Raw genomic sequence first — 27,155 nt, forward strand, 5'->3', positions numbered from 1 at the left:
GGTCACCTATATAATAGAAATGTACTTTTTAAAAAAAAAATTGGTACCTATGACTAGAGAAAACTGAGAAAAAGAATGTAGATTTCTCATATCTCTTAAGGGGGAATCTTACAACAACCAGAATGCATTTCGTATCGTCTCTTCCAATCAGCTATTGATAGTGTGTCACAGAATACAGGGGGCGAGTGCATTTACCAGCAGAGCAGCCTGTTAGCAGAGACAAAGTATTATATCTCTTTACTCAGGCTTATTTTCATGTACAAATCATTTCCCCTCATCAGGATATATTGTATCGGTGTGCAAGAATCATATAATAAGTTATGCTGATCAATGCAAACCTACAGAGAGTTGCACATAAATACTGCCAGATCTGCTGATGGAAAGTCGAAAAAATTTTGAGTCTGCTGTCTTCATTTCAGCTTATTTTGAGAAACATTTGAGAACTTATGGGGTGAAAAACTACAAACAAGCACTTTCATTTACTTATTTTGGACAATGAGGAACCAGGCCTGGATTGTGCTCAAAGCTGGATGCGGCCGCGTAAGATACAAGTAACAGAGTTGCTGTTCGGTGTTCTGTATTTAGAGTTGGCAACATCTGATACAATATTCTGTCAGAAATCAAAGTCAAACAAAAGAAGTTGAAAGGTTTCACCATCATCTGTAGAAATGGAGACAGCTTCCCACATGTCTCTTCAGGATGGACGAAGGCTTCTTTCAGTCTGGTAAACACATCTGATGTGAAAACCATGCTGTTGTCTTTGGAGGCAATACTTGGTGTAAAATATCTGATACATAGTACATGAATCAGCAATAACTTTTGGTTGATGAATGTGGAAAAATATTTAAAATAGCTATATGATATATGAGATCCATGTTAACTTTAGTCACTCAGTGTCCCAGAAAGGCCTGTCAAATGCGAACAGTTTGTTTGCCAAAAAGAAAGTCTGCAGCAGTCACTTGTTGTTAGCTCTCATCTCAGAAGAGACATTCACAACACCCCCTTTATGAAAATTAGATTACAAAGAAAAATCAGAGGTTACATCAAACACAACATGGTCGTTTGATTCTTCAAAGCCTCAAAGACCCTCTAACACAATCCCTTGAAGCAACACTTGAAGACAGTCTCTTCACAGAACCCACTAGTCACAGTCACTTATTCATGAACAAGTATTGCTGTTGCCAAATTTCACCCTAAAATAAATGCTTCCTCTTCCCTTTGGACTTAAAAAAAACGGCCTCTGATTGGTTTATTTTTGGTCCGTCATATGTCAGCAATCATCAGACAAATTTGATGAGTGGTTTTGGCAGTAGGGTTACTTTATGTTTCTCTTTATGTTTTCTCTATTACAAATGTGACTGCGAGCAGAGATGGTCTTTCAGCATGATTGTTGATCTTAACTCACGGATCATTACGTCTACAGCAAAGTACTACATTATACCTACTAAATGCATCATTTTACCACACTTTTGCATGTTTTGCAACTGATAAATGATCAGGCCATCTGTCAATCTGCCAGTCAATCTGCCGTCTGTTGTTGCAGACACTGAAACATTTTATTTTATCACAGTCTCCATCGTGCCTAGGTTTTCACTTTGACTCTGCTTTCCCAAAAGGAAGTAAAAACTAAGCAAAGAATTTTGAAAGGATGACAGTGATCTTGACAGCTCACCATTTAACCAATATGCAATCCACAGGTTGACAATCATAGTAAAGGTATGTCTAAGGTTGACTTACTGCAGCTTTGTTTTTTCTTTGCCACCTTGTTGTACTTAATTATCTTTATAATCTCACACTATGTCTAGACAAGAGCTTTCCTAATTGGCCATGGGTTGCACTGTTACACAATAATACCAACTCCCAAGTCAGGAAGTTTGCTTGTCTGGAGTCAAACTAAACCCCTTGAGGGTTTTTAGTTTGCTATTGAAATGCCTGCAATGCTCCTAAATGCTTTTATAGTATCAGGCTACCCTACACAATGTCACCTTTCCCTCCACTATGCACTACTGATCACAGGACAAACTCATTGGATAAGACAATTTACGACACTATAAAATTGCATGGCTGTAGACTCTCAGGGTCTTGTTTAGACCAACATTAGCACCATTCATATAAATGGAGGTGCAGTAAGGGTTTCTAAGGAAGGACCAGCCAGCGACAAAGTTGAACCAGGCTCAACTTTTGTCACAACGCAACAAGACGTCTTCAACAAGAATGGCCAAGGATGCATACACGTAAGTGCACATTCCTTGTGGATAACTCTCTAATGTGAACAAATTATTTCTACCCTTTACTTCTCAGTTGCCACAATGAAAGATAGAATACTTTCCGCATTGTTAACATTCCAGGGTTGTAAGTATTAGAAAACACTGTGTATTAGAAAACACTGTGAAGTGTTTAGTGTCGTAAGCCTTCAAATCCGTCACTCAAACAGGGCTTCTTGGATATTAGTTCATGTCTTGCTAGTACCTAAAGCAACATGTCTCCACCAACACAGCTCCCTGCAATAGAGGGACACTGTGTTGAAACACAGGGCTGATTTTGGTCTGCGCCCCTGCTTAGTATTGCTTAATCTTTACTTTTTTTCCATATGAAATACTGGACGGCCCTGTAAAAGGAAAGCAAAATTGTTCTTTGGATAAACTGGTCACATAGTCAACACAATAGTATGTTGCATCTTGAGTAAACCAGGCTACGAGTCCTCAAGATACTCTTAGCAGGGCCTCTGTGAAGACCCCAACAGTCCTGAGTGACTCAATCAGGAAATAACTGTAGTGTCTCACCGGGCCCACAGTCTGAAACGGAGACCCTGAGCAGACAGAACTTGTACGTGACAAAGAGACGGAGAAGGCGGCAACACTGCTGTTTATATTGGGCCTTAACTATGGAAAAGAGTAGAGCAGAGATACATGACAGGCCGAGAGAGAAGGAGGCAGAGATGAAGAGACGCTCCAGCTGCCAAGTAGGACTCTACTTCTGCTTTTGTTGTTTCCAGACAGCAGGAAGAAGAAGAGGCGGATGAGGAGGAGGAGATAGAGAAAGAGAGTTCATACCAGAGCTAAAACCTGAGCCAGGATTTCTTTATTATACAGAAAATGTGGGCGGTTCGGGTCAAGCCATTACTCTTTCCCAGTTTGTGTGTGAAGGGGTTTTCCACATTATGAGCCACTGAACACAAGAACCCTTTATTTAATCCCTTATCTTAAATCTCACTAGTTGAGCACTGATAAAAAGTAAACATAAGTTTTGATTCTCACATCATCTCCCTGAGGAGCAGACTTGTTTTTGCTCCAGAAGCAGGTGAAACTCAGATGCATAAATGTGGAGTTGTGTGGTGTGCCATAGCTAGTTAACCTTTCATTTTTAAAATATGTAGCTAAATGAATAAGATCAATTGAGAGTTGACAAACCTTTCCCTACAGACACTGCATCAATATTCTCTCAATACTCAATTATTTTAGAATTTGGTATAATTTGCATAGCATGGGTGAAATATAAGGGGTGTCTTAATGTGACACCACCAAACTACAAAGAGAACATGCCCTTGGGGAAATGTATGGAATAGCTTAAAGTAGATGGAAATACTACCTAATCAATAAGCTATTAGCAAAAGGATCACTTCATAATCAATGCATGTTAGATTAATAAACATTTAAAAACTTCTAACTGCCTGCTTCCTTACCAGGTGGTTTTTGATGTTTATTACACCTACTCATCACTATATTAAAAAACAAATAAAACATTATTTTAACCTACAGTAAGCTGAATAAAGGACAAAAAAGGCATCAGCAGATATGACGGGGCTGGACACAATACAGCAGCAGTTTCCTCTTTACATACAACTTCATAAAACGTTATAACTTTTTCCGTGTCACATATTTGAATATCAGCAGTTCTCATCTGCAAACTAACAGAAATCTTGCCACTTCAGTTCCTCTTCCTCTAAGACTTCTGAAGCGATGACTGCTGGCAATCCAATGTATCAGCATGAAACTAAAGCACATACTCTATGACCTCCTGACAGCTCACAGGCATGTATGACAACCACAGACCTCCTGGCAGTTTCAGCAATGGAGGGCTGCTGATGTTTTCAATATCACTGACTGATGTTTCCCCAAGGCAAAAAACAATAATTACTCATTATTGCGTCAGTTTAAGTATATGGAGATTAATGATGAAGCGTTTGCATCATGTTCCTCTGGCCACTTTACATTTTAAGGAGACAAAAATACAGAGGTGGAAAGTAATGAATTACATTAATTGCGTTACTGTAATTGAGTAGTTTGTTGTGTACTTAAAAAAAAAATCTGTAATTTTACTTTTACTTAAGTATGTTTTGTGTGAAGTATTGTACTTCACTACATTTTAAATCATATCCGTTACTGAGTAAAAAAATGTTGACCTTTTTTTTTTTTAAAGTAAAGGGGATCGTACAGAATCATTAACCAGCATGATAGCGACATATAAACTCGAACACAACACAACAAACTCACACATTTATGGACGCAAACTAAGGAAATGTCCATTAGACGTTGTGCCGTCATCTGTCTCACTCATAGACTGTATAAAAGAAATGGACATAACATCCGTGACGTCACCCATTGGTTTGTGGACTGCTGCTCGGAAGCCAATAGTTTCGAATCTGGGGCCATCTTGAAAATTTCAGGTGCATGCTGGGAAAAATAAAAACACGGATTCTACTTATATGGGCATGAGGCGGAGTCGTGGGCGGAGCGGGGAGGTTGCAATAGGTTGCGAGGGCTGGATCTCGAGGACATTGGTCAATCAACCTGTCAATCACGACGTAGACATGCCCTAATGCAAACCCTACTTTATCATCAAATATAAAATCAGGGAGGCCAAAATTTCACAAATGAACATTGAAGAAGGCTTTAAACTAGTGAGACCATAAACACATTTTGAAAACATTTACTGAGGTTAGAAATCAAGTGAGAAGTTGGTGAATTCTCCATTGACTTGTATAGAGACGGAAGTCCTTTTGACAGCAAAACGGTCACCCCCTGGTGGCCTTTTGCTAGAATGCAGTTCTAAGTTACTTCTGCATTGGCCTCATTTCAGAAGACCGGAACTTCCCGCCTGGTCTCACTCTGCAGGTACAGGCATTGAGCATGATGCGTTCATGTGAAAAGGACAGCGTCGGAAATAAGAGAATTGAGCGAATGGTGCACAGGAGCACAGCCTTCTTAACAGGGGTACTTCAAAGTTTGGTCTTCTTTGGGTCATTTAAAGAAAAGTTATTGCTCTTGTGACCTTGACCCGTATTGATTTATAGATTTGCAGTATGACTTTTAGTGAAAAAAAGGAAGGTTTACAGGAGGGGCGATTGTAGGACTAGGTTTAGACCTTTAGAGGGGCTCAGCTCCTAATGAGAATTTGACATTCAATGCCATGCAATTGTTTAAAAAAAACAATAATAATTCACTGTTTCCCACACAATTTTTAGAAACTATGGTGGGTTTATTATTTATTTTTAGGGGTGTTAGGGCATCCCTACAAAGGGTCTAAAATCACCCATGGTTTACAGAATCCACAATTTATACTAGGGCTGGGCAATTATGGCAAAAATCAAAATCACGATTAATTGAACTTTTAACCTGGATTACAATTAATGAACGATTATCTTCACACATGATGAACAATTATGTATTTTCACAGTTTCTTTTGTTTTTTATTTAGTGATATTTTTGCACATGACGTTGTGGTTAATGTCTACTTTACTTGATTAGAACTATGAAAAGATCATGGTTCGGGTTAAAATGATCCCTGGAGACAAATTCCTTAAAGATATGCAACCTTTACTGTCATGGCAACAGTGAACACCACAATTAATTGACATGAGCAAGATTAAGTCGATTAGAGTTTCTAAATGTCAGTTTTGATTATTTTTCAATTAATTACCCAGCCCTAATTTATACCACATTCAATTCACTGGTTGTACTGTTTAAAGATGTTTTATGGGATGGTCGACATATTCCATTTTGTCACTGAAGTTGAATTTGTAAAAGTATACCTTTACCTTTAATTAAAACTAGCTAGAAATTTATGGGCCATCACTTTGTCCCTTTTGAACTACATTTTTAGACCAGTACTTTTACTTGTACTCAAGCAAAATTTCATCAAAGTAGTGGTACTTTTACTTGAGTAGAATATTTCAGTACTCTTTCCACCTCTGCAAAAATACAAAAAAGTATTCATGTGAGGTTAGATACAGTGAATGTACCCACTGAGGATGACAGAAACTCAACATGACAGAGGTCAATAAAGAGTTGAGGTCAATAAAGAGATTAAATACATGTGTGAAGGAACCTGGGAATCACTCGCCCTCTGAGACACACCATGGGCCACTTTATATGTGTGTGCAGTGGTCATGACCCACTCAAAGCCACACCAGATTATCAATCATACCCGATCATCATCATTGGGAGCACTGACATTGATGCATCATGATTTGTGGATGTGAGGATGTGGACAGGAAGAGAAAGTGTGTGTGTGTGTGTGTGTGTGTGTGTGTGTGTTTATAGCTGTAGGGGGGGTTTAAAATCTCCTCAAGTACGACCATGAGTCAGGCTGCCATTGTCCCTGTATAAAGACCTGGTTATCAAAACCTTTGTAGGCTATTCTGGAGCCTGTTGCCCTGACCTGTTCTGTCAAGGACATTCATTTTAGATTTCACAGTCCACACTACCACAACAATTGCCATCCTATTGCTAAAAACAATTCAGACATAACGACTCAAGGGTCAGGGCAGAGGAAAAGACACACACCTGGTGACACATGACACTATAAATCACATGACTGTTCCGGTGTCAGGAACAGAAAACACAAGGGAAAGGCACCTCTCTCTTTCCGCTCTTCTTTTTTTCTTCCATGCCTACCTTTTTGTCAACTTTGAATCCTGTTTATATATACTGTATGAGAGTGTGTGTGTGTATATATATATATATATATATATATGTGTGTGTGTGTGTTTTCTAGCACTCCAGTTGGGAAGTGACAGTGAGCGGCCTAAGCCTCTGACCTATAATCCACTAACTGTCATCCATATCCCTACCCACTTGATCTCCTCCATTTGTCTACGCTTGGAGAGGGCTCGCGGCCCACACTAATCTTCTGTATGAGCATGCATGCACACCATATAAAGAGATACACACACATGCACACACACAATCATGCATGCACATTCTTATACACATACATGCCTCCACAAGTGAAGTAGTGGAAGTAGAGAAGCATAAGGTATACACAGCTGGGCTGAGCCTTGCACCACTAACCTACTTTGAGCGTGTGACTCTACACACTATGTGACTGCAGCATCCGCCTCTCTATCAGTCTCTTCTTGAATCTGTGCCATTGCTGCATGTCTCCATCTCCATCCCTCTCTCCAAAACATATACAAACCGACTTACTGTACAAACACAATGTAACAGGCTCACACACGCACACACACACTCATGCGCACATGTATATAAACAAACTGACAGGTTGCTCAAGAGCGTGTCACATGGTCATCCTGTTGTGCTCTTTGTAGCGTTTCTCAACGACGAGCAGAGCACTGCTGCCATTCTGAATAACACAGGGCTGATGATGGTGGAACGTGGAGGGAAAGACTACATGATTGCAACAACCTCAGCCTTCTTCACAGCACTGGCGGTGCAGTCACAGCTCATCCTCTCTCTCTATGAAAGGATAATGAATTTTGCATGATGCAGCAGCATCTTACAGCAAAAATGGAGCGGGGGCAGGGGGTGGAAACATTCACATTTTGCAAAAAGAACAAAAAAAAAAAAAGATTTATAGCAAAGACTGAGGATATGCCATAGTAGTTTACTGACATATTAACCCCCCCTGAGTAAGTCACAGAGTGTTACAAATCCCTTCTTAAAAACTGGGTTGGCAGTGGAGTGGCAGTGCCACGAGCCCCAGGGGGGAAACAAGAGGGCTGAAAGAGGTTGGAGGCCGGCCAGATGTTCTATGCAGACAGACACACACAGACACACACACACACACACACACACACACACACACACACACACACAGGAACAGGACAGAGTAGTGGGCTACAGAGCTAAATACAAAGGTGTATGGGTTTTGATACTTTACTTGTATTCAGTCGCACACTGGGACGGAGATTGAGGCCAATAGCAAAGACTGGATATTCTGGAGCGATGTAAAAGCACCCATAAGAGACATTATTGGACATGTTACTCTAAACAACTGTGTTGTGATGTATACAAGAAACACTGAGGAGGTTATGTGTGGAAGAGACCATTTACATGAATTATGACACCAAACAAGTAATCAAACAACTTGTAAAAATGTAAGTATAAAAAATAAAAGACTGAATGAGTTCAACCTCTAGTAGAAGACCACGACAGAGCTGGTGGATGCCTAGATGATGGAGAGGAAAGTTCACTGGAACAATGAGACAAAAGCCCAAACTGATCAATAGATTAAGACATAACCAGATCCGGATTCTCAAAGTTGAAAGAAACACATGGTATAGAGAGAAGTACAAACCCAGAGGGAGTGTGTTACGTTTTCAGAGTGTGTAGCACTGGATGTACTGGCAGTCAGAGGGGGATACACCTTTTTCCTGCACCTTCAGCAGGTCAAACAATCTGTGTGCGCTTACATAATTGTTCCAACCCTCCCTTTTCCTGTCCACTCTGCTTGGCTTTCTCTTCTCTTCCCTTTCCGACAGACCTGAACCACACACACGTTTAGGGAAGCCATGAACCCAGACTCCTACAAAAGCCCAAGTGGAGCAGGACGTTCTCTGCCTCAAATTCACTTGACCACATTGCTTTGGACTCGTGAGACCTTTAACACACTCTGATTTTTCTTTTCCAAAGAGGACAGAAAGGGTTTAATTTGCCTCACATCTCTCCTCTCAATCTGCGACTCTATTGCACAGTGGATCTTTAAACAGCTTATAAGATCTTATAAGATTGTCTGTTAGACTAAAAGGAAACTGGAAACTTTCTTGAAAACCCCTTTTCTGCTCCAGACACAAAAAATAACAATTTGCCATCAGCCACTTAGAGAAATATTCAAACAAAAAGAGAGGAGGTCCAAGAGGATTTGCATGGACGCCTCATGTTCACTCGAAATGTAGCTCTTATTGATGCAAGCAGATCATGTATGGAAGCAGTCCAAATCCAGAAAAGTTGAATTCCATATGGGGCAGTCTGGCGTAATGTCTATTGAGCCAACTTCACTCATTGAGGGGATGTCATGGGTAAATGTAATGTGCCATCTGATATTCCGGGAGGCCAAACTGAACAAGGGCCCTCTGTGTTCAGTGACCTTTTATGTCAAAGATGAAACACGCACACAGACTTCACCCTGTGCAGTAACTTCAAGCCACATGCAAGACCCATGTCCTCTCTATCTTCTCAAAACAGTTACTGAGCCGTGGTGAGCTAGCCCACTTGTGCGTGGCCTCCAGTGTGTGAAAGCAGCGAGAGCGTAGAGCAGTCAAAACAGAGGAAACACTCCTTGACAGAGGTGATACACACGGGTGGAGACTGAGAGAGACTGAGAGAGAGACTGAGAGACATGGGAATATTGCATTATCCAAAGAAAGACAAGCCTTTTTCTGGGAGACAGTTTGAAAATGGGAAAAGCACAGGTGTAGAAATGGCTGAATTTCATTTAGCTGGTTCAGTTTCGGGATCCTCATATTGTCATTGCTGGCTCACTATCACACTGTCATGGCACATGAAAAGATTGGAACTATCCTTAATGTTATTAGTAACAGCTGTGTCTGTTGTGAAAAAGGCCTGATGTCACTTATAAGAGTGCTGGTCTGACTAGTAATTAACCACTGATGTGGCACACCTGAGCCTCTGGAGAAGTGGCAATACAGATGTTAAGTTAAGATTCACTGACACGATCCCAAAAATTGTTTGGTTCATTGTTTTGGACTGTGTGACTTTTTTGTAACTCTGTCATCCCTCCTAAAATTAAATGTGAAAATAAACACACCTGGGTTTTAGTTTGGTTATTTTTCAAAAAGAATTTATTTAGGAATATCTGTCATCTGTGTCCATGTGTGTCGTGTGTTGAAAATACAGTGGAAATAAAGCTAATATCAATCAATCAATATCAATGTGAAACTCTATTTGTATGGTGCATTCATGTCATATTGGAGTTACAACTCATATCAACATCCAAGTCATAATTATGACTGGGAAACTGGGTTTCTTCTAAAAGCTCATATATATATCCAACTGGCACTCAATAATAAAATCAAAGCAAACATGGTTGCCAGCTGTCAGCCAAAGTCCATTGTTCAATGTAATCTTTTTTTCTTTATTAGTGGACAGTCAGTGGCAGAGATGCCGACAGGAAACAAGGTGAGAGAGATAGAGATGGGTATGACATGCAACAAAGGTTCCTTGCCAGACTTAAACAGGGATGTTGCAGATATGTGGCTTGCACTGTAACCAGCTGCAGGACGCTCCAATTGAACCCAAATTTAGTTGATATGTTGTAATAGTGTAAATCCAGAGTATTTTAAACCCTCATACATCTAACTCAGTTACCATAGAACCCTCCTGAATTGTCAGATGATGTGAAAACTAAAAAGTCAGTCAGATGGGAATGTTTTTGATCTCTCCCATACATTCGACATTAAAAAAGATGCCAAATGTAAATGAAATGATAATTGAATTACATGAAATAAGAACTACATTTAAAAATACAGTATAAGACAAATAAAATAGATAAAAGGGGATATAACATTTTAAAACATGAATACTATAAAATAAATGACCAAAATAAATCTTTTTTTATGTAAAAATATACAGCTTTTTGTCTCAGGATCTGGTTTCAGACTTGGGAGTGCCAGTTGTCAAGACAGAATTTAAAAACGTGTGTACAGGTCAGGTTCAAGTCTCAGATTTAGACCTGTGCTGAGCTCCGCTGCCAGCGAGATGCAACTATCAGGAAAGCAAACCAATTCATAAGGGACAATCAGCAACATCCTCGTGTCAAATATGCAATTTGTGGGCATTGTGAGCGGGAGGTAGGCCTTACCTTGAAACTCTAACTCTAAGCCTACAAAGGCCTAATGTTTCACTTTATGACAAAATATACTTCATAAAAATATAAATATACTTTGGACATGGTTCACTGGTCCCAAAATTAACAGGGTCTTTCTGTAGGAAGTCTACTTTGTGGAGTTCTGGGCTTCTTCCACACCATCCCACTGCTGCTCCCTGACATCCTGCAAGGCCCTCAGGTTTTTCTGTGTCACTCATGCTGTGTGTGGACCCTTATTGCCTGCTTACCCAAACCTCTTTCAGCTTGGAGTAAACATCCACAGCCTCCTATTTTCCCTGAAAGCCACAATTCTCTGTAGGTATCTGCATTACACGTGAACTAGGTGAACCTTTTCAAAGAAAATTTTTTTTTAAAGAGTGAGAGGTGAGTGCTATCATGACTTTAGGACGCTCCTCTTTTAGCCACTTTGCAGCGTGGGGGCTGTGGAGAATAAAGACAGTAGCTGCAAATCCACTCCAAAGACCAAAAGACAAATCCTGAGTGTAGTTGGCGCTGTCCTGCGGCCGGCAGATGAATGGCTCCAAGATCTCGAAAACCGAGCGTGTCGTGTGGGTCTCTCCTCGCCTGAGTTGTGCTGCAGTGTGCCATAACCCCACAGACCACACACACTCACACACACACACTCTCTGAACTGCCAACTTTAAATGGCTGGGTTTCACAGTGTGTAAATAGAGTGGTCTAAAGCCAAAACTGCGAACCATCACAAGGCGTGCTGTGAAACCAGTGTCTAGCATAAATGCTTTGATTCATACCATATGGGTATCATTCATGTAGTCGCCATTTAACACTGTGTACATAGAGCCTGTCAGCCCACAAACCAACAAACATTACAGATGCAGGAGAGACAGAGATAGGTGTAGACATGAGATATACTGTCAGAATCGGTCATGCAAAACAAGAATGTGTTGCACAGACAGACCGGCCTTACTGTGGGCTCTTGTTGGCCCATTGTTCATTGAGCGAGAATTGCGGCAGAAGGCATTGTATTGTTGACCGTCGTCATGCGTGTCAGATGGATTACTATAGACCCGTTTTCTCTAAGCCTCGTATAGTACGGTCAACTGTGCAAAGACCAGTCCATACATTCTTCCACGAGGCTGCAGAAAACGGACTGATAGCAGGAGATGAACGCACACCAAACCCAGTAGATATGTGAAAATAAAGAATCCAATACGTAAATTGTACATTTGGGGTTATTTGTATTGTAAAGGTCTATTTTTCCAACACGAAGACGATATCAAGCAGGTGAAAATGAAAAAAAAAAAAGATATAAAGAGGGAAATGAAAAAGAAATGAGAACTCAATCCTCATGAACAATATGACCTGATTTGAAGGAAGGTTATGGATGGCCGGAGTCCGCTCGCTGCTTAGCAAGTTAATTATGACAGAAGAGAGCGACTTCTATTGAAAGAAAATCCTGTAATACACTGGAGAATTGATTCAGTAAGGATATCTAGTCCACCGCCACTCTCCCCTCTGTCGCTCGCTGGCGGCGCTCCATACCTTTTTGGCAATTTTCCAACTTTGCTCTGGCACTTCATCCCACCCCTCTTACTCCCTCCTTGCACACACATATCTCCTGTCTCGCTCCCTCATTCCCTCTCAGACATCTCTCCACGGCTACTACTATAACTGCGTCTCACTCTCCCTTTTTGTGATCACACGTTATTTCCTTACACTCTCTCTATGACACCTACGTATCTCTCACTCGAGTTGTGGCCCTGCAAAGTGTGTGTATCCCTTTTCTGAGGAGTGACTGTCACATATTGAACCTCGTCAACCTACCCGCTGCCACATTACACACGATGGCTCGCTCTCTCTACTTTGTGCTGCTTCTCCCAGAGCACCCATTTCTGCTGTGGGCGCATGTGTGGGTGTGTGTAGGTGCTAACTTGTTCTTATAAGAAGTAGCAATTTGTGGATAATGTTTTCAAATGTTCAACACAAAACTAAACAGCCAAACAAAAACCAGGAGATCTGAGCTTTCCTTTCCCTGCAGCACACAGGACAATATCTATTCCAGATGAGAAGACAGATTGGTGCATAAATCGCATACTTGTACTTGCTCACTTGCACACTCACACTTATCATTCTAGGTCATGATCGATCCTTCTAACTTCATCGTAGACAGTGCAGCATGGGAAAAAATGAAACTAGAATTAGTAAACTGCATGCGTGTGTGTGAGTGTCAATGTGTGTGATTATACATGTGTAGTGTATGTCTGCACGCTCCTGGCTGTTGTCAGTGATCCCTGGTTGGAATCACAGCACCATATGTCTGTCTGTGGGGCTGTGGGGCTGTGGGGCTGTGCAGCTGACGTGTGCCACCGCTGGAGGCTGGGCCGGCCTTCCACAGTACAATGACAGCTTTATGCCCACATGCCATGCATCCAATATATAGTCACATCCGGCAGCTCTGTACACAGTGAGCAAGTGTGACTGACTAACAAAGGTGAGACAACATGAGCGATGGTGTGTCTCACCTGCATGAATGAATCTTGACTAAAGTTGGAGCTCTGTTTATGATTAGAAGGCTTAGTAGAGTTTGCTGAACTATGGGTGGATTTAGTCTGTGTGATCCTGTTGCAGTGATGCATCTGTGACAACACATCCTAAAAACAAGCTCAGCTTTTTGCCATGAGTCAATAAATGAATCCGTGTGTCTTGGCTACACTTGGCTGATCCTGAGAGGACCTGTTGGGCAGGAATGGTACACAAGCCATAGATCAACACAACTCACACTTTAATATGACACTCCTGCATTTGTCAGTACTTATCTATTCAAGACTGATTACCTTGTAGAGTGTTTATCATCAACCTCAACACATGTGGCACACAAGACAGCCTCCTGACACATCCAAACAAATGAGTGTGTGGGTCTCGGCTCATTTAGGAGGTAACTTCATGTCAGTAATCTCTACTAGGAAAATGCTAATGTGGGAAAAATGACTGTGGAAAGATGAGATAAATGTTCCTATGTGTGCGTGGCATGAAACTAACTCCATGTCTTTATAAACTAAGTCTCTATCAATACCATTATTAGTAGGCTTTAATTGTTTTATTATTTTGCTGTTGATAAATATGGCATGCTACAGAGGCACATGTTTCCCCATACTGAATTGGCTCTTAGTCCTGAAATAAATCAGCATTGTGAATTGCATTGAATAAAAAATCATACCTTGATTGTCCTCGTCCATAATTGCAGCCTGTAAATCAAGATCCCCCCAAAAAAATCCGTCACAGAAACTTCCGTTGTGCGAAAAAGGTGTAATTTGCGTCCTAATTTCCAGGACACATTTGACACACAGGTTGTCTCAGAGCCAGCGTCTTCTTTTAGGAAATATTTGGGCCATTTACGCCTTATTCAGTCGCCTCTGGTTCCCGTCAGTCAGTGAGCGGTGTGTTTCTCCGTAGCAGCAGCGGTGTCTTTTTTCCCCCCACAGTGTTGTCGTTATCCCTCTAAATACGCCTTCACTCCACTGGTATTGGGAGAGTGGTTGACACTGCTGCGTCAAGCGTGCGTCACGCAACCACAACAACACCGGAAGTAAGGGATTTTACTTTTACAAATAATACAGTCGCGCTTACTCAAATGTGTGACACAAACAGTTTTCTTTATTTTGAATATGCGAACAGGAAGTTATGGTATAATCAGTGAATATTGACACTGGTAGTTATAATCCCATCCCAGCTCCGCTACACAGCCCGTGCTGCGCGTCAGTGTTCATCACTGATCAACCCTCACGTGACCGCAAACGATACTGAGATTATGCTCAACGAAATGCACCTTTAAAGGACAGGTTCACAGTTTTTCAATTCTGTTTTACAACAGTCAGGTGTCCATATGAACAGTGAAAGAGGTTTTCATTGATGTAATCGTTCCTCTGGTTCATACTAGATGTTAAAAGATCCCCTTAAAATGTGTTTCAGTGTAAGTGATGGAGCCAAAATCCACAATGTGTCCTCACAGTCATTTTCTGCAAAAATGTTTTTAAAAAGTCTGTCTGAAGCTTATGAGGCTCCAGCAGCCTGAGTTAGGCTGAATTCACACCAAATCAGGCATTGCAGTGATAATGCCAGTCCACCCATTTATATGAATGGGGGTTGTGCACAACCCTGCTGATTTGTTTTGAATATAGTATTAGTCATATGTAGTGGATATCTGCTACAGTTGCAGTCTTACAGTCAAAACCTAACCTCGAATGTCTGTGAGTCACTGACTGATTGACTCACTGAGTGATGAAGTTACACCATTGGTCGGCCAGCCCAGTTTTGGAATTTCTGCATTGGTTGTTGCTCTGTCACAATTAATTGATGCAAACCGTTTCTATTACATCCTCAGTGTTTACAGTGGAGCCCCAAGCACAGCTCACTTTCAGGGGGTATGACGCTACCATCCAATTCACTTAGAAAAAATAACCAACAATAGAGTCAGAAACTCAGGCAAGATCCATCTACAGAAACATAACTAACATCACAGCAATATGGCAGCCTGTACGGTGAGCAGTAAGCAGAATTAGGTTTCATAATTTTTTACTTTATATAGTGTTTGTGTTGCGAAATGTGCTGAAACAATGTCATACTTGCCATTTCCATTTCTCTTCAGTTGATTTGTGCTCAATAGAGGTCTTATCACGCACATTAAGTACTAGCTTACTCCTCCCATCTCTTTAGATGTTCAGAGACTTGCCATACAAACATCACTTTTGCGTTCATGTTTTCCAGAGCAGAATTTAGAGTGGAAGTCAGAAATACTGATTTGTAACCTCTGACCTTATTTAAAAATAAGGTGTAGCCGTGGTTGGTTTAACAGGACCATGCTGGGTTACAGGTGTGTTTACAGTTTTTGTGAGCTCTGAAAGACGTCATGTGATGGATATAAAACTGTGAGCTAAGATGAAAGTATAGAAACAACAAGAGGGACATTGGCTCTAAAAAAGCCGAAAGATATCGACTTGATTTGACTCCTTTGGATGACTAAAGCTTTATATGAGCTTTTTTGTACAAAAGGAGGCTTGTGGATTTTGGCCCCCATAATTTAGGCTAACTTGGTTATGTTACAATTGCTTTAATGGATTTGTAAAATAGTGAACCCATCCTTTAATGTTACTTTACCTTTAATATCTGACATGGTTATATTTTGCTGTGATATTTGATTGTATCTCTTAAGAATTAACTGCAATATGAGTAAAATATAAGAGGAAAACAGAATATTTTGTAACTTGTAAAAGGTTAAACAAGTACTTCTGACATATGGGTGTTTTTTGTTTGTGTCTAAACAGATTGTGTGTCAGCAAATGAAATGTTAAAATGTTGATTTTTATATTACATTATTATTAATTTCTATATCAAATATGTAACTGGTTGCATCAGGGAATGAGATATGCCATCTTGATTGGTCTGTGTTGTATTCTTTTGCATCTGTGTGTGTTAAATTGTTCTTTTTCCTGAAAAAGTCCATTAAAACTTAAATAACTGAAAAGCTGTTGCGAAAGTACAATCATATTATTGACTGTGGTGTGGATTTAATTTATGGCAATTCAACTACTTTCAGAATTGCTTATGAATACAGTATCATATACCAAAGATTATTACTAAACTTGACTTAATTACCAGGTTGCTGAATGAGCCATTCTGCAACATGAGGTGAGTTATGGATACTGTCGCTGCCTCTCCAGGTTTCTTTCTCATATCCTGCACTGTTTCACTGCTGCAGTTCACTGTTTTTAAATCAATGATGAGAGTAAGTCTCCCTCATGCAGAAAAACTAACAAATGTGGATCAAAATATTACATAGGCAACAAGACTGCTTATTTTTTTACATTAATTTGTCCAATTAATTGCCGTGAGCTTCACAGTTGAAACAAAAAGCTGTGAAATTGCATTTGTAGTTTTCCAACACAATCGGAAACAGAGAGGACTAATTTCAGATTGAAGGACTTCTGGATGAGGCTCTTACATAAGCACAGAGAACCATCAGGTTAGGAAATAGTAGAATGGAGAATACACACGCAGGGCTTTGCAGAGCTTGTTTCTACAACACACGTGGTTTCAATTATAGCATTCCTGCCTCCGCAGAGAAGGAGGGGGTCTCACTTCCTGTGTGCATTACTCCAATGGTCAAGCATGAACAGATGTTGTAATGTATTCATTTGTTTATTCATAGGTGTCTCCTTTGGGCAAATCCTTTACACTTAATCCCCTTTTCTAAACAAAGAGAGATTCTCCAGACAACACAAACTGTTCAACTGGTAGTATTTCATATAGTTATAAGATTAAAGCTATAACTTCACAAAGCATTTGTTTGGTTAAAGCTGAAGAAAAAGCATCATTTTCCTCCTTTTCATCATAAAGTCAGACATGTTATTAGATATAGGGTAGAGCATGTAACTGTAATGTTACTACATCTCTTCACCTTAGGGTTTCTTTGCCACCTACCAAGATAGTAATAGTAACAGGGCATGAGCAGACACTTCTACAAGTTCACATCAGCAGGGCCAAAAGGATTACACAATCCACTGAACCCCCCGATCCGGCATGATCCAGTCTGGTACAGGCGAATGAAGAGCTCTCACATCACAGCAAGAGAAAGAGGAGCCCCACAGCTGGAACCACCAGAAGTTACACCTGGATAAACCTGCTGCCTGCATCTCTAAGGTGGGGGGTTAGGTGTGAATACGTCAGTGATCTAGCAATGGTTGGATATTTGGGAACATACACCCAGACAGTGTTTGTTTTACTCTGCACTCTGGCATGAAGGGAAGCTTGTGACAACTTAACCATGTGTTTTATTCCTGGAGATGTGTGCCACTTAGTGGAGTGGTGAAAAAATACTAAAGAAAAAGTTATGTATATTATGAAAAAGAGATGTGTTACTTAGATTTCTTGGCAAATTAAACTCTGGTGGTGAATGGGAAAGGGTCAAACAGAGTGTTTAGTAAAGGATGAAGCCACTTAAATGTGTCTTTCCCTCACTCCAGTCCCACAACTGTAGTTGTGAGATTTTGCATACTACGTAGATTGATGCAAAGTAGTAAGCATACAGAGGAAGCAATGATTTGAGTGTTCTCTGTGCTACAAGTGCAAAATGGGTCATATGCATAATGTCGGTGATAGGTTTGGGAATATAGTTAGACAAATATAGTGTTACTGTCCATTTATGTCAGCGTTGTACCTGGTCAAGCACAGCGCCCTCATTGAAAGTCAGAGTAAGTTCCATTAAAAGCAATTAGGTTCCTGAATCTGTCTCTCTGGCCCACGTACACACTCAGTACGCTCTATTACACGTAAATGTCATGCTAATGTGTTTGTGAGTCATAAGAGAATATCTGGCCCAGATTTCCTTAATGCTGAGTGGGAACATGAACATGCAGATGCAGAATTTAAACCATTATAATCAACAAAATATCAGTTTGGTTCTGTCAGGGTAGAGTGTGTTAGACTAAACTGGACTAAATATACTCTTTCACCTCCTTGCCTCAGAACAAAGACCACAAAGTAAGTGCCCCCCTCCTCCCCCTCCCCCAAAATGTCTGTGGCTTGAAGTGAACATGTGTAGGGGTTTTTAGGCTGTCTGACTCCCCGTGTCTCGTGCCGCTGAGGGTGCATACCCCCAGGAAGGCACACGTCTGGCAGATTAGGACCATCATGGGAAACGTCTGCGGTACTCCTGACCGACTTCACGTGACCTGATTGAGTAGTCATACCGCTTCATATGCTCCAATCACCACGGCTAAGCCCAGAGGGCAATCACCTCCTCCCTCAAAACCACTGACCCATACACACATAATTATACACACACACACACACACACACACACACACATAGACATACACACAGCTAAATAAGCAAACCTTTGCAACCAATTTCTCTACCTCTAACTCTCCAAAAATCACCACATTCCAGCAGAAACCCCCCTTTGAGTATTTGCTTTTCTCTGTGATAAAAAAGAGATTTGAGGGGCACTTCTGTGTTGAAAGTTGTGGAAGAAATTGTGGTTACAACTTTATAAACTAAAGAAATTTGTTGAGGCATTTGGTGACTTCCCAGTTGACCTTCTACGCTATCATAAATCCAACCAGCTGTACTGTCCTAAAGGAGGGGATGTGTCTGGGATTCACACCCCCTTCCTGTGATGGAGAGTGAGAGGGTTCATCTTTAGGTGATGGCGTGTGTGTGTGTGTGTGTGTGTATGTATGTGACAGAGGTCACAGGACGCAGAGTGTGGCAGGATTTCCTCCTTTGCTTTGGTTTAATACCCACCTCTGCATTTTCACCACTTCTTTCCTGCCACCATCTGATCAAAGGGCAAAGTTGAGGTGATTTTCTGGATGTAAGGACACATGAGAGTAGGACTCCATTTGCTGGGCACAAAGGCAGCAGTGTAAGCCTGAGAACATGAAAGTAGAGCTGTGCGTTACATACAATCCACCCCTAGACCTGCTGCACTATTATATCACAAGGTATATAGATTACTCTGGAATTTCATTATAGTCATAGAGCTCATTCTGAAGCATTGCAAAAGGTTTTTACAAATCATATGCTCAGTTATGAAATGAAGTGACACACACACACACACACACACACACACACACACACACACACACACACAAAACAGCTCTTCCCAAGACGTCATTCTGATGATTTTCACAAGAGAGATTATGTGATCAGGATACTGTATAACAGAAAATAGAGGATTTCAACATGGGGGATCAAACAATAACATGAGATAAAGGCATGAATGTCCCACCAAGCATCAATAGCTGAATTATGATGCTTTAAAACCTCTCTGCATGAAAATGAGCTGTTAAGTCAAACGCTGCTGACAGTTTATATTGTAAAATAAGCATACATGGAACTCCTATTTATTTGTATTACTGCAACAATAGCTGTGTTATACTGAATACTGCTCAAAAAGAAATGATGAATTAATACTGAATATCAAGGGTTATTTTGTCAATCAGTGTAAGGTATAATTAAAATAAGTGAAATGGAGGATTTTTTTTTTGCTGATTTCTGCTGTAGTGCACAGTTTACCACTCCACTGATCCCTCAAATTAATCCAGAAATGTGTGAAATACAAAAAAGGAATGTTCACATTATGAAAACGGAAACATGTCACACTTATGCCTCCTAAAATAGGCACATATTTGAATGCTCTTTTGCTTGTATGAGCTATTTCATTCCCACAATATGACTACAGCAAATACAACATCATAAATCTCCATCCTCCTCCACATTTCTCTCTCTCTCTCTCTCTCTCTCTCTCTCTCTCTCTCTCTCTCTCTCTCTCTCTCTCTCTCTCTCTCTCTCTCTCTCTCTCTCTCTCTCTCTCTCTCTCTCTCTCTCTCTCTCTCTCTCTCTCTCTCTCTCTTCCTCCTATTCTCCTCCCCCATTCATTTGATTCAGTTTTGAGGTCAGCTTGGAGCTCATCTCAGCACCTGATCTAATCCTTTTTAACTGCTTTGCATACGTTCCTCCACCTGGGTCAACAGCATTTGAATGGAAGGTGTGCTTCAGGTCTATTTAAATAACCGCAAAGAGGACGTTATACCTAGCCAAACACACTTCCACCAAAACCTCCAACTGAGGGTGGGAGGGATCAGCATAAATCACAGCTTAAAGATTACTGCATCAGAAATGAAATCAGGTGGATTAACTTTTGATTAAATTTAACATTAGTATTTCACTCTCCATGCGTGGATGTGGTATATTTAATTATATTGTATTTCATTAATAAATTCCCATGAATAACTGTCAGTCATGGTGATGGACATCATCCCACAGTAGAAACCTGATGCTGCTTGTTAAGCAAATAAAAGATGTGCACACACACATCCCTTTGCAAATATGTGAAGTTTGAATGCAGTTCTTTATTTGTTTCATTGGATTTAGCTTTTGTTAAACAGTCGTAAGGGAAAGGCAACTTTGTTCTGTGCAGGAAATGATTCCAAACGAGACGTGACATTTAGTTGAATTTGAATTTAGGTCTCATTTCCTGTTTGGTTGTGAAGCGCAAAGTTGGCAGACACATAAACAGTTTGGATTTTCAAAATGAAGTGTAACAGAGCCGATGATGTAAAAGTGAAAATATGCAGTGTGGATAATCTTATTGGGTTTTATACAACTTTTGCATGGAAAATATTAAAATGAAGACCGTGAATAAAAAACCTAAGTTTGCCAAAATATATAAAAGAATAGATTTATTGAGTAAAAGAAAATGTGGGGGGAAATAAATGCTTTTTTTGCCATAAAGGGCAGTGCAAGAGCTGACATCAAATACTAAAGTGTCTCCTCTGTGTGTCATCTTTTATAAATGTATATTGTGAGTGTTTGAACTACAGTAGCAGTCTCAGAAACAAATCAAAAACCTGATGCTCTGTAATATGCATTAGTCCAAATAAACAAATATAAACCACTGTTGTTGAGGCTTTGGAAAACCAGACTACCAGGCTCTGTTTGCCATCCATAATAAAATAAGGCCAACTTCCCCAAGCTATGGAGTATTAAAAATATTGAACAAATAAGTCAAGTACATCTGCACTTAGGAAGATGAGCAAATAAAGGCTGTACATCTTACAAAACTGGTTCATGATCAATCCTGAATAGCAGTAATACATCAACTAAAGATTGAAATCAAAAGACACTAAATCTCAAGCTCCCACACAAACAAATGGTGTAAAGTTTATGAATAATGTGTATGGAAACTGCTTGTGCATTAAATGTACTGCATTGCAGCTTTGATTGAATAGCTGCCATATCTTCTTGCAGTATTATCACTCTTCCACACACAGTCAAATAAAACACATGCTGCAGATGCCAAAGGCTAAAACTCTATAATCTTTATTCCACAACCCCTCTTTTTTTCTGAGGGTACAAATGGTGGTTGGCAAAAACAGAATAAAGATAACCCGACTTATCCTTCATCTATAGATCTCTCTCTCTCTCTCTTTCTGCCAGTCCTCTATGATAACCCTATTAAAATATTTTCCTCTGGCAAATCCCTGAGAAATAAATCCTCTTTTTCCAGAAAGGGGGGGACGGGCAGGAAGGTTTGTCTGTCATATGGAGAAATACAGTTGCCTTGGCAACCTCTGATGGTTTTTTTAGACTGCAGCCTGGCATCAGAGTGACTGCTTGGGACAAGTTTGCTGGGGACATTTTTGCAGCGAGCGAGGGTGTCAGCAGTTTGGAAATCTACTTAAAAGAAGTGCACATTCAAGGTAAGTGATGAATGGGCCTGCTGGCTATGATTCATTCATTACACGTGTTCACTCTCTCCCTAAACAAAGAGATGAAGCACAGAGGTTTCCTAATTGTTTGAGGAGCAGTAGGAAAGTGCATATTTCCTATAGTAGTAGCCTTCTGAACATATGAATGAGACATTTTATGAAAAGGATCAAACAATATCTGTCGCCGGCCAAAACTTATATTATAAATAGCCTATAATGAAACAACAAAATTAGTAAATGACCACAAAGTTGTCTGTTTTAGGAATACCCTTTTTTATATCTTGATTTCCTCCAACTATATCCTGTATCAGCCAGTATCTGCTTCAAAGAGGCTGGCAGCTGATCATATGTGATTTCAATGAAGAGGAAATCCAGTATTGACAGCTGCTGCTCCTGTGTGGTCAGATCCGGTACTACAGCAGAGTCACATTTTCCAGTCAAAGAACAAGGCCTCAAGTATATCTATCTATCTGTCTAAACTTCAGTGATGCATGTGACTGATGCATCTTATATTTTATTGTGTACAGAACTGACCAAAACAATGGTTCAGTGTATTTGTGCACAATTATCTGTATGTGTCATGAAAAATACCAAGAACCCCCCATGAGTTAACCTATACCTTATAGTGAAACTTTGCTGAAACGTCAGAGTCTAAACCTAAAGCTTGGCGTTGGACATTTTTACTGAACACTTACAGACTTGTTTAAACTCAGAAGCAAAAGATTCATATCAAATTATAATTGCTTCAGTATATTTTTTTGTCGAATACTATTTCAATTTTGGACTTCAAATAAATTTGCAAAACTATTTATTCAAAATCCAACATGTTTTCACTTTCTCAATATGGGTATAATGATCAGCAAAAAATGCATACCTTTAAAATCTAAAAATTCAGTTTAGTGATATGTATATTAATTGATAAAGTGGTAATTGGTCAAGTAAAGTAACTTATTGCACTGAAGTAGTGAAAAAGAGAATATAGCATTTAAGCATGGTCTAGAGCAGGGGTGTCAAACATGCGGCCCGCGGGTCAGATACGGCCCGCCGAGGGGTGTGATCCAGCCCACTTGCCATCCTGTGTTCTTTTCCTTTCTTCCATCTGTCCTCCCTACCTTCCTTTTTTCCTTCCTTCTTTCCATCTGTCCTTCCTACTTTCCTTCCTTCCTCCATACCGTCCTTTCTTCTTTCCGTCCTTCAATGTCTGTCTTTCCTACCTTCCCTTCTGATTTCCTTCCTTCCTTCCTTCTTTCCCTCCCTCTTTTTAATGATCCGGCCCACATGAAATCAAATTGGTCTGTTTGTGGCCCTTGAATGAAATTGAGTTTGACACCTCTGGTCTAGAGGTTGAGATACTGACCACGAACTGCAAAGTCCCAATCAAGTCAGGCCTGGGACTTTCAATCTCTCTCTCTCTCTCTCTCATTGCCTGCTACATGTGTACTGTCAACCCTTTAAAAAGAATAGACATACATGTAGAGAGGCAAACTGAAGATATTGCAATAATTTAGATTATTTTAGGCAATGGTTAAATGTTGTCATGCATTAAAAACAGGATCATGTTTTAATCCAAATACAATGTTGTACTTTGCAACAGGTTTAATGTTTTTTCTAGTGTGTTTTTGTCTTTTTAAATTTAATTTCTATAATGAAAAAAACAACCAGATAATTAAAATCTTCTCATTGCTGAATAATTCACCAGAGGAGAGTATTTCAGTGTCATGGTACTTCAAAACCCTGCTGAAAACCATGCCATTAAAATCAAAAGGGAAAAATAAGTGTTCCTTGTAGACAGAAAATGGTGAGAAGGTTGATGTCATCAATTTATTACTCCCCAAACTCAATCATCCTTCAAAAACCCCCTCACATACACACACACATTGACCACAGACATAAAAACTTGAGACGAACATAGCTACAAAAAGTTATTTTTCCATGTAACATTTTTTCCACTAACATCACCTTTCCAGTGCCACTGATATGGAGAAACACAACAGTGAGTGTGACGACGTGTGTGTGTGTGTGTGTGTGCCATGTGTGCGTGTACGAACACAAAGTGGACATGCAGTGAGTCCCCTCGACACTGCATTACCGACAGACTACACATTTCCAGTAAAACAGTTGCAGAGAGGTAGCTGTACTGTTGAAAGACCATGTACCTGTTACACAACGTACCCCAAAATCTATTAAGTTGTCTGAGCCACAGTGGATGAAAAACATGCTTGGTTGTATCATGCGGTGTTAGATATTTACTTTTTTAAATTAAACTGAATCCACTTTCTTCCTGTGAGATGTTTACACTGGGAGGCTAATAAACATACATATCAGACAAAAAAAAAAGAAAAAAAAAAAAAAGTTCCACAGCAACAATCATCAAATATCCACCGCTCCTCCAACACAATCTTCGTGGATAGGGCAAGCGGCTCCAGAATCTCAGGCAGCAAATTAGAAAAAGGGACTCCAAGGCATCTTTTCCCTTCGCCTGCTCACATGTTGCTGCGGCTCATTTTTCGCTGGCATTGCCGCTGTCCTTCTCCTGCAAAGGCACTGGACTCGTGTGACAAAAGCTGACTGCAACAGCTGGATGTGTCACTTTGTCGCATTGTCACACCAGTTTGCAGAATGAGTATCTTCGTCCTCCACAACGCCGCACGGTTGTCAGCCCGTTTTCTTGGAGTGTGTAAACATGGCAGTGCTCACAGTTAGAATTTAGGTCCAAACGCAGGCATCGGAGAGTCAGTGGATTTCAATGTGGACCTGTGAACAGATGAGGAGGCTGTCAGGAAACATCCAAAGTAATAATCATTTTGACTCATTCTTCAAGATGGAAAAAACACTATCTACTGTTCTATCTTGTTAAATGTGAAGATTTTATAGTTTCTTTAGATTTCTATGAGAGTTAAACTGAATATCTTTAGGTTGGTCGGTACAAAAAAAGATATCTGAGGTCACATCTGGAGCTTTGGTACACACATACACTCAGCTGTCAGTTTTATGGCTGTGGTGTGTGTGGAGCTGCTGAATTGTGTTGCTTATTTTAAGTAAAACCATTAAAAAATTAACTGGCAACAACTTTGATCATTATTTTTGAGTGGACAAAAAATGAAAACTGGTCGCTAAGGAGTAAATGAAAGTAGTGAAAAAATAATCACATGACTAAGTGCTGAAAGTAGTTGAACTGTCTGTTATATTGTAAATAATATAAGCAATCAAAATTTAAATTAAAGCACTGCAGATCATTTACACTGCATACATTTGAACTAAGTATCAGTGGGTATGTAAAGCAGAGGAAATAATCCAAGTGTCTAGTTTAAATAGCTAAATCTGATTAAACTAAAACTGACAACAGCTGAAATGTCAAATGTCAAAAAAGTGGAAGCTCTGAAATAAGCAGAACTGTCATTAATCAACTTAAATCAGGTGTATAATTGCTAATTAATTGATCTTTTACGTTATTTTGCTAGTAAACATACAAACTATTTCTTCTATCTCTGTATACAAGCATCACAATACACTAGCACCACAAACTACAACCTCCATAAAAATGACCATAAAGTTGAATAAACACCTCTTTAAAACAAACACTGCACACTGTAGCTACACAACAGCAGTATTTACTGTAGGGCTAGTGTTTAAGTGTTAAGACTGCGTCCGTTTGAACAAGGTGTAACAAATAATCTGATAACTGAGTGTAAATCGAGTTAAGAGCAGGGCCTTCCCCATCAGCTGCTGGCTTTACGGCGAGGTAACATAAACCAGGAGACTTCACAGAGAGATCATCATGTGAATAGTTACCTGTAATCTGACATTAAACATCATCGACGCCACAAGGTAGATATAGGGGAATCTGATTCGCAACCGCCATGCGAGATCAAAAAATATCAACAAAGTCCTCGTCAAGCCTTTGGAAAACACTCCGTAAGTCCGACCAGCGGAGCCCGAAAATCGGAGCACTAAATAAGACAAACCCGCCATTAAAGGCGAAGTCTGCCCTCAGCAGTGTCTAAGGAGACGGTGTCAGATAGTGCTGAGTGATGTTTGACAGGTCATGCTTCTATCGCTGGCTGACACCGATCTCCATTTTTTTTACATCGGCTGGATGCGTCTGGCTGCTTGTGTTGGCAAAACTGCTCCACCCCGACGGCTGCTCTTCCACTTAGCCCTGTTATGGTGTTGTGGTCATCGGGGGGACCAATAACGCGGTGACACACGGATGTGACGTGTTAGTATTCGCCCCGAGTTCAGACTCTCAGGCAGATGTCTTAATGAACAGATCAAATAGTGTATAAGCAGTGTTAGGGGAGTAACTAGGAACTATTAATTTAATGACACAATAAATGTAACTTTAATCTGTTACAGATGCTGAGAAAAATGTTTGATTACATTAAAGTTACTTATGCAAATGTTGATGAATAGTGTTGAAGAAAAATGACTCATGTCCTTATTGAGACAGAGTGGGTCTGAGACAGTGACTCAGTTTACAATGTTTTGTTGTCCATACCTGGAGTCTGTAACAGTTTTACCTTTTGCTAGGTGGCAAGGTCTCATCAGTGTGTATGACTCAGCTACTTGGACAGCGCTTGAGGTTGACAGGGCAGTGCTTTTAATAATTGAACAGTTATCACAAATTGCATACCCTGCGTGCGGCACTCCATTTTCTATAAAAGCAGAGCCATCAGTGGTGGAAACAAGATCAGAGTTGTAGACAGGAGTTTCTGAAAAGTTAGGATGAGGCTGAGATGGACATGAGATGATATCCATGCAGTTATGGGGTTCACCATCATCTTCTGTAGATAGTAGCTATAGTAAGATTGTGAACAGAGAATCTTTTGAGTGTAA

The 27,155-nt window shown here is 40.2% G+C and overlaps 2 protein-coding genes across 2 annotated transcripts in view; both read right to left on the reverse strand.

The window, feature by feature from the left end:
- Positions 1-14,462, reverse strand: part of LOC128378491 (cytohesin-3) — a 35,750-nt gene extending 21,288 nt beyond the window's left edge. The window contains exon 1 of the mRNA XM_053338034.1: positions 14,267-14,462. Within this exon, the coding sequence (XP_053194009.1) occupies positions 14,267-14,285 (19 nt within the window). The 5' untranslated portion in view covers positions 14,286-14,462. The remainder of the gene's footprint in view (positions 1-14,266) is intronic.
- Positions 14,463-24,173: 9,711 nt separating this feature from the next.
- LOC128378501 (small integral membrane protein 10-like protein 2A) lies at positions 24,174-26,457 on the reverse strand. Its single transcript, XM_053338048.1, has 2 exons — positions 26,112-26,457; positions 24,174-25,073 (listed from the first exon to the last, which is right to left on the reverse strand). Exons 1-2 carry the CDS (start codon positions 26,289-26,291, stop codon positions 25,053-25,055), a joined length of 201 nt encoding a protein of 66 aa, XP_053194023.1. The 5' UTR covers positions 26,292-26,457; the 3' UTR covers positions 24,174-25,052.
- Between the last annotated feature and the right edge of the window lie 698 nt (positions 26,458-27,155).

The sequence above is a fragment of the Scomber japonicus genome, chromosome 18 (assembly GCF_027409825.1).
Source record: "Scomber japonicus isolate fScoJap1 chromosome 18, fScoJap1.pri, whole genome shotgun sequence".
In the NCBI taxonomy this organism is placed as follows: domain Eukaryota; kingdom Metazoa; phylum Chordata; class Actinopteri; order Scombriformes; family Scombridae; genus Scomber; species Scomber japonicus.

Coding starts and splice junctions, on each gene's coding strand:
- LOC128378501 (XM_053338048.1), bottom strand. CDS start 26,291: ATGGCGGGTTTGTCTTATTTAGTGCTCCGATTTTCGGGCTCCGCTGGT. Junction 25,074..26,111: donor TGTTTAATGTCAGATTACAG/GTAACTATTCAC, acceptor ATCTGTTCACAG/GTCCACATTGAAATCCACTG.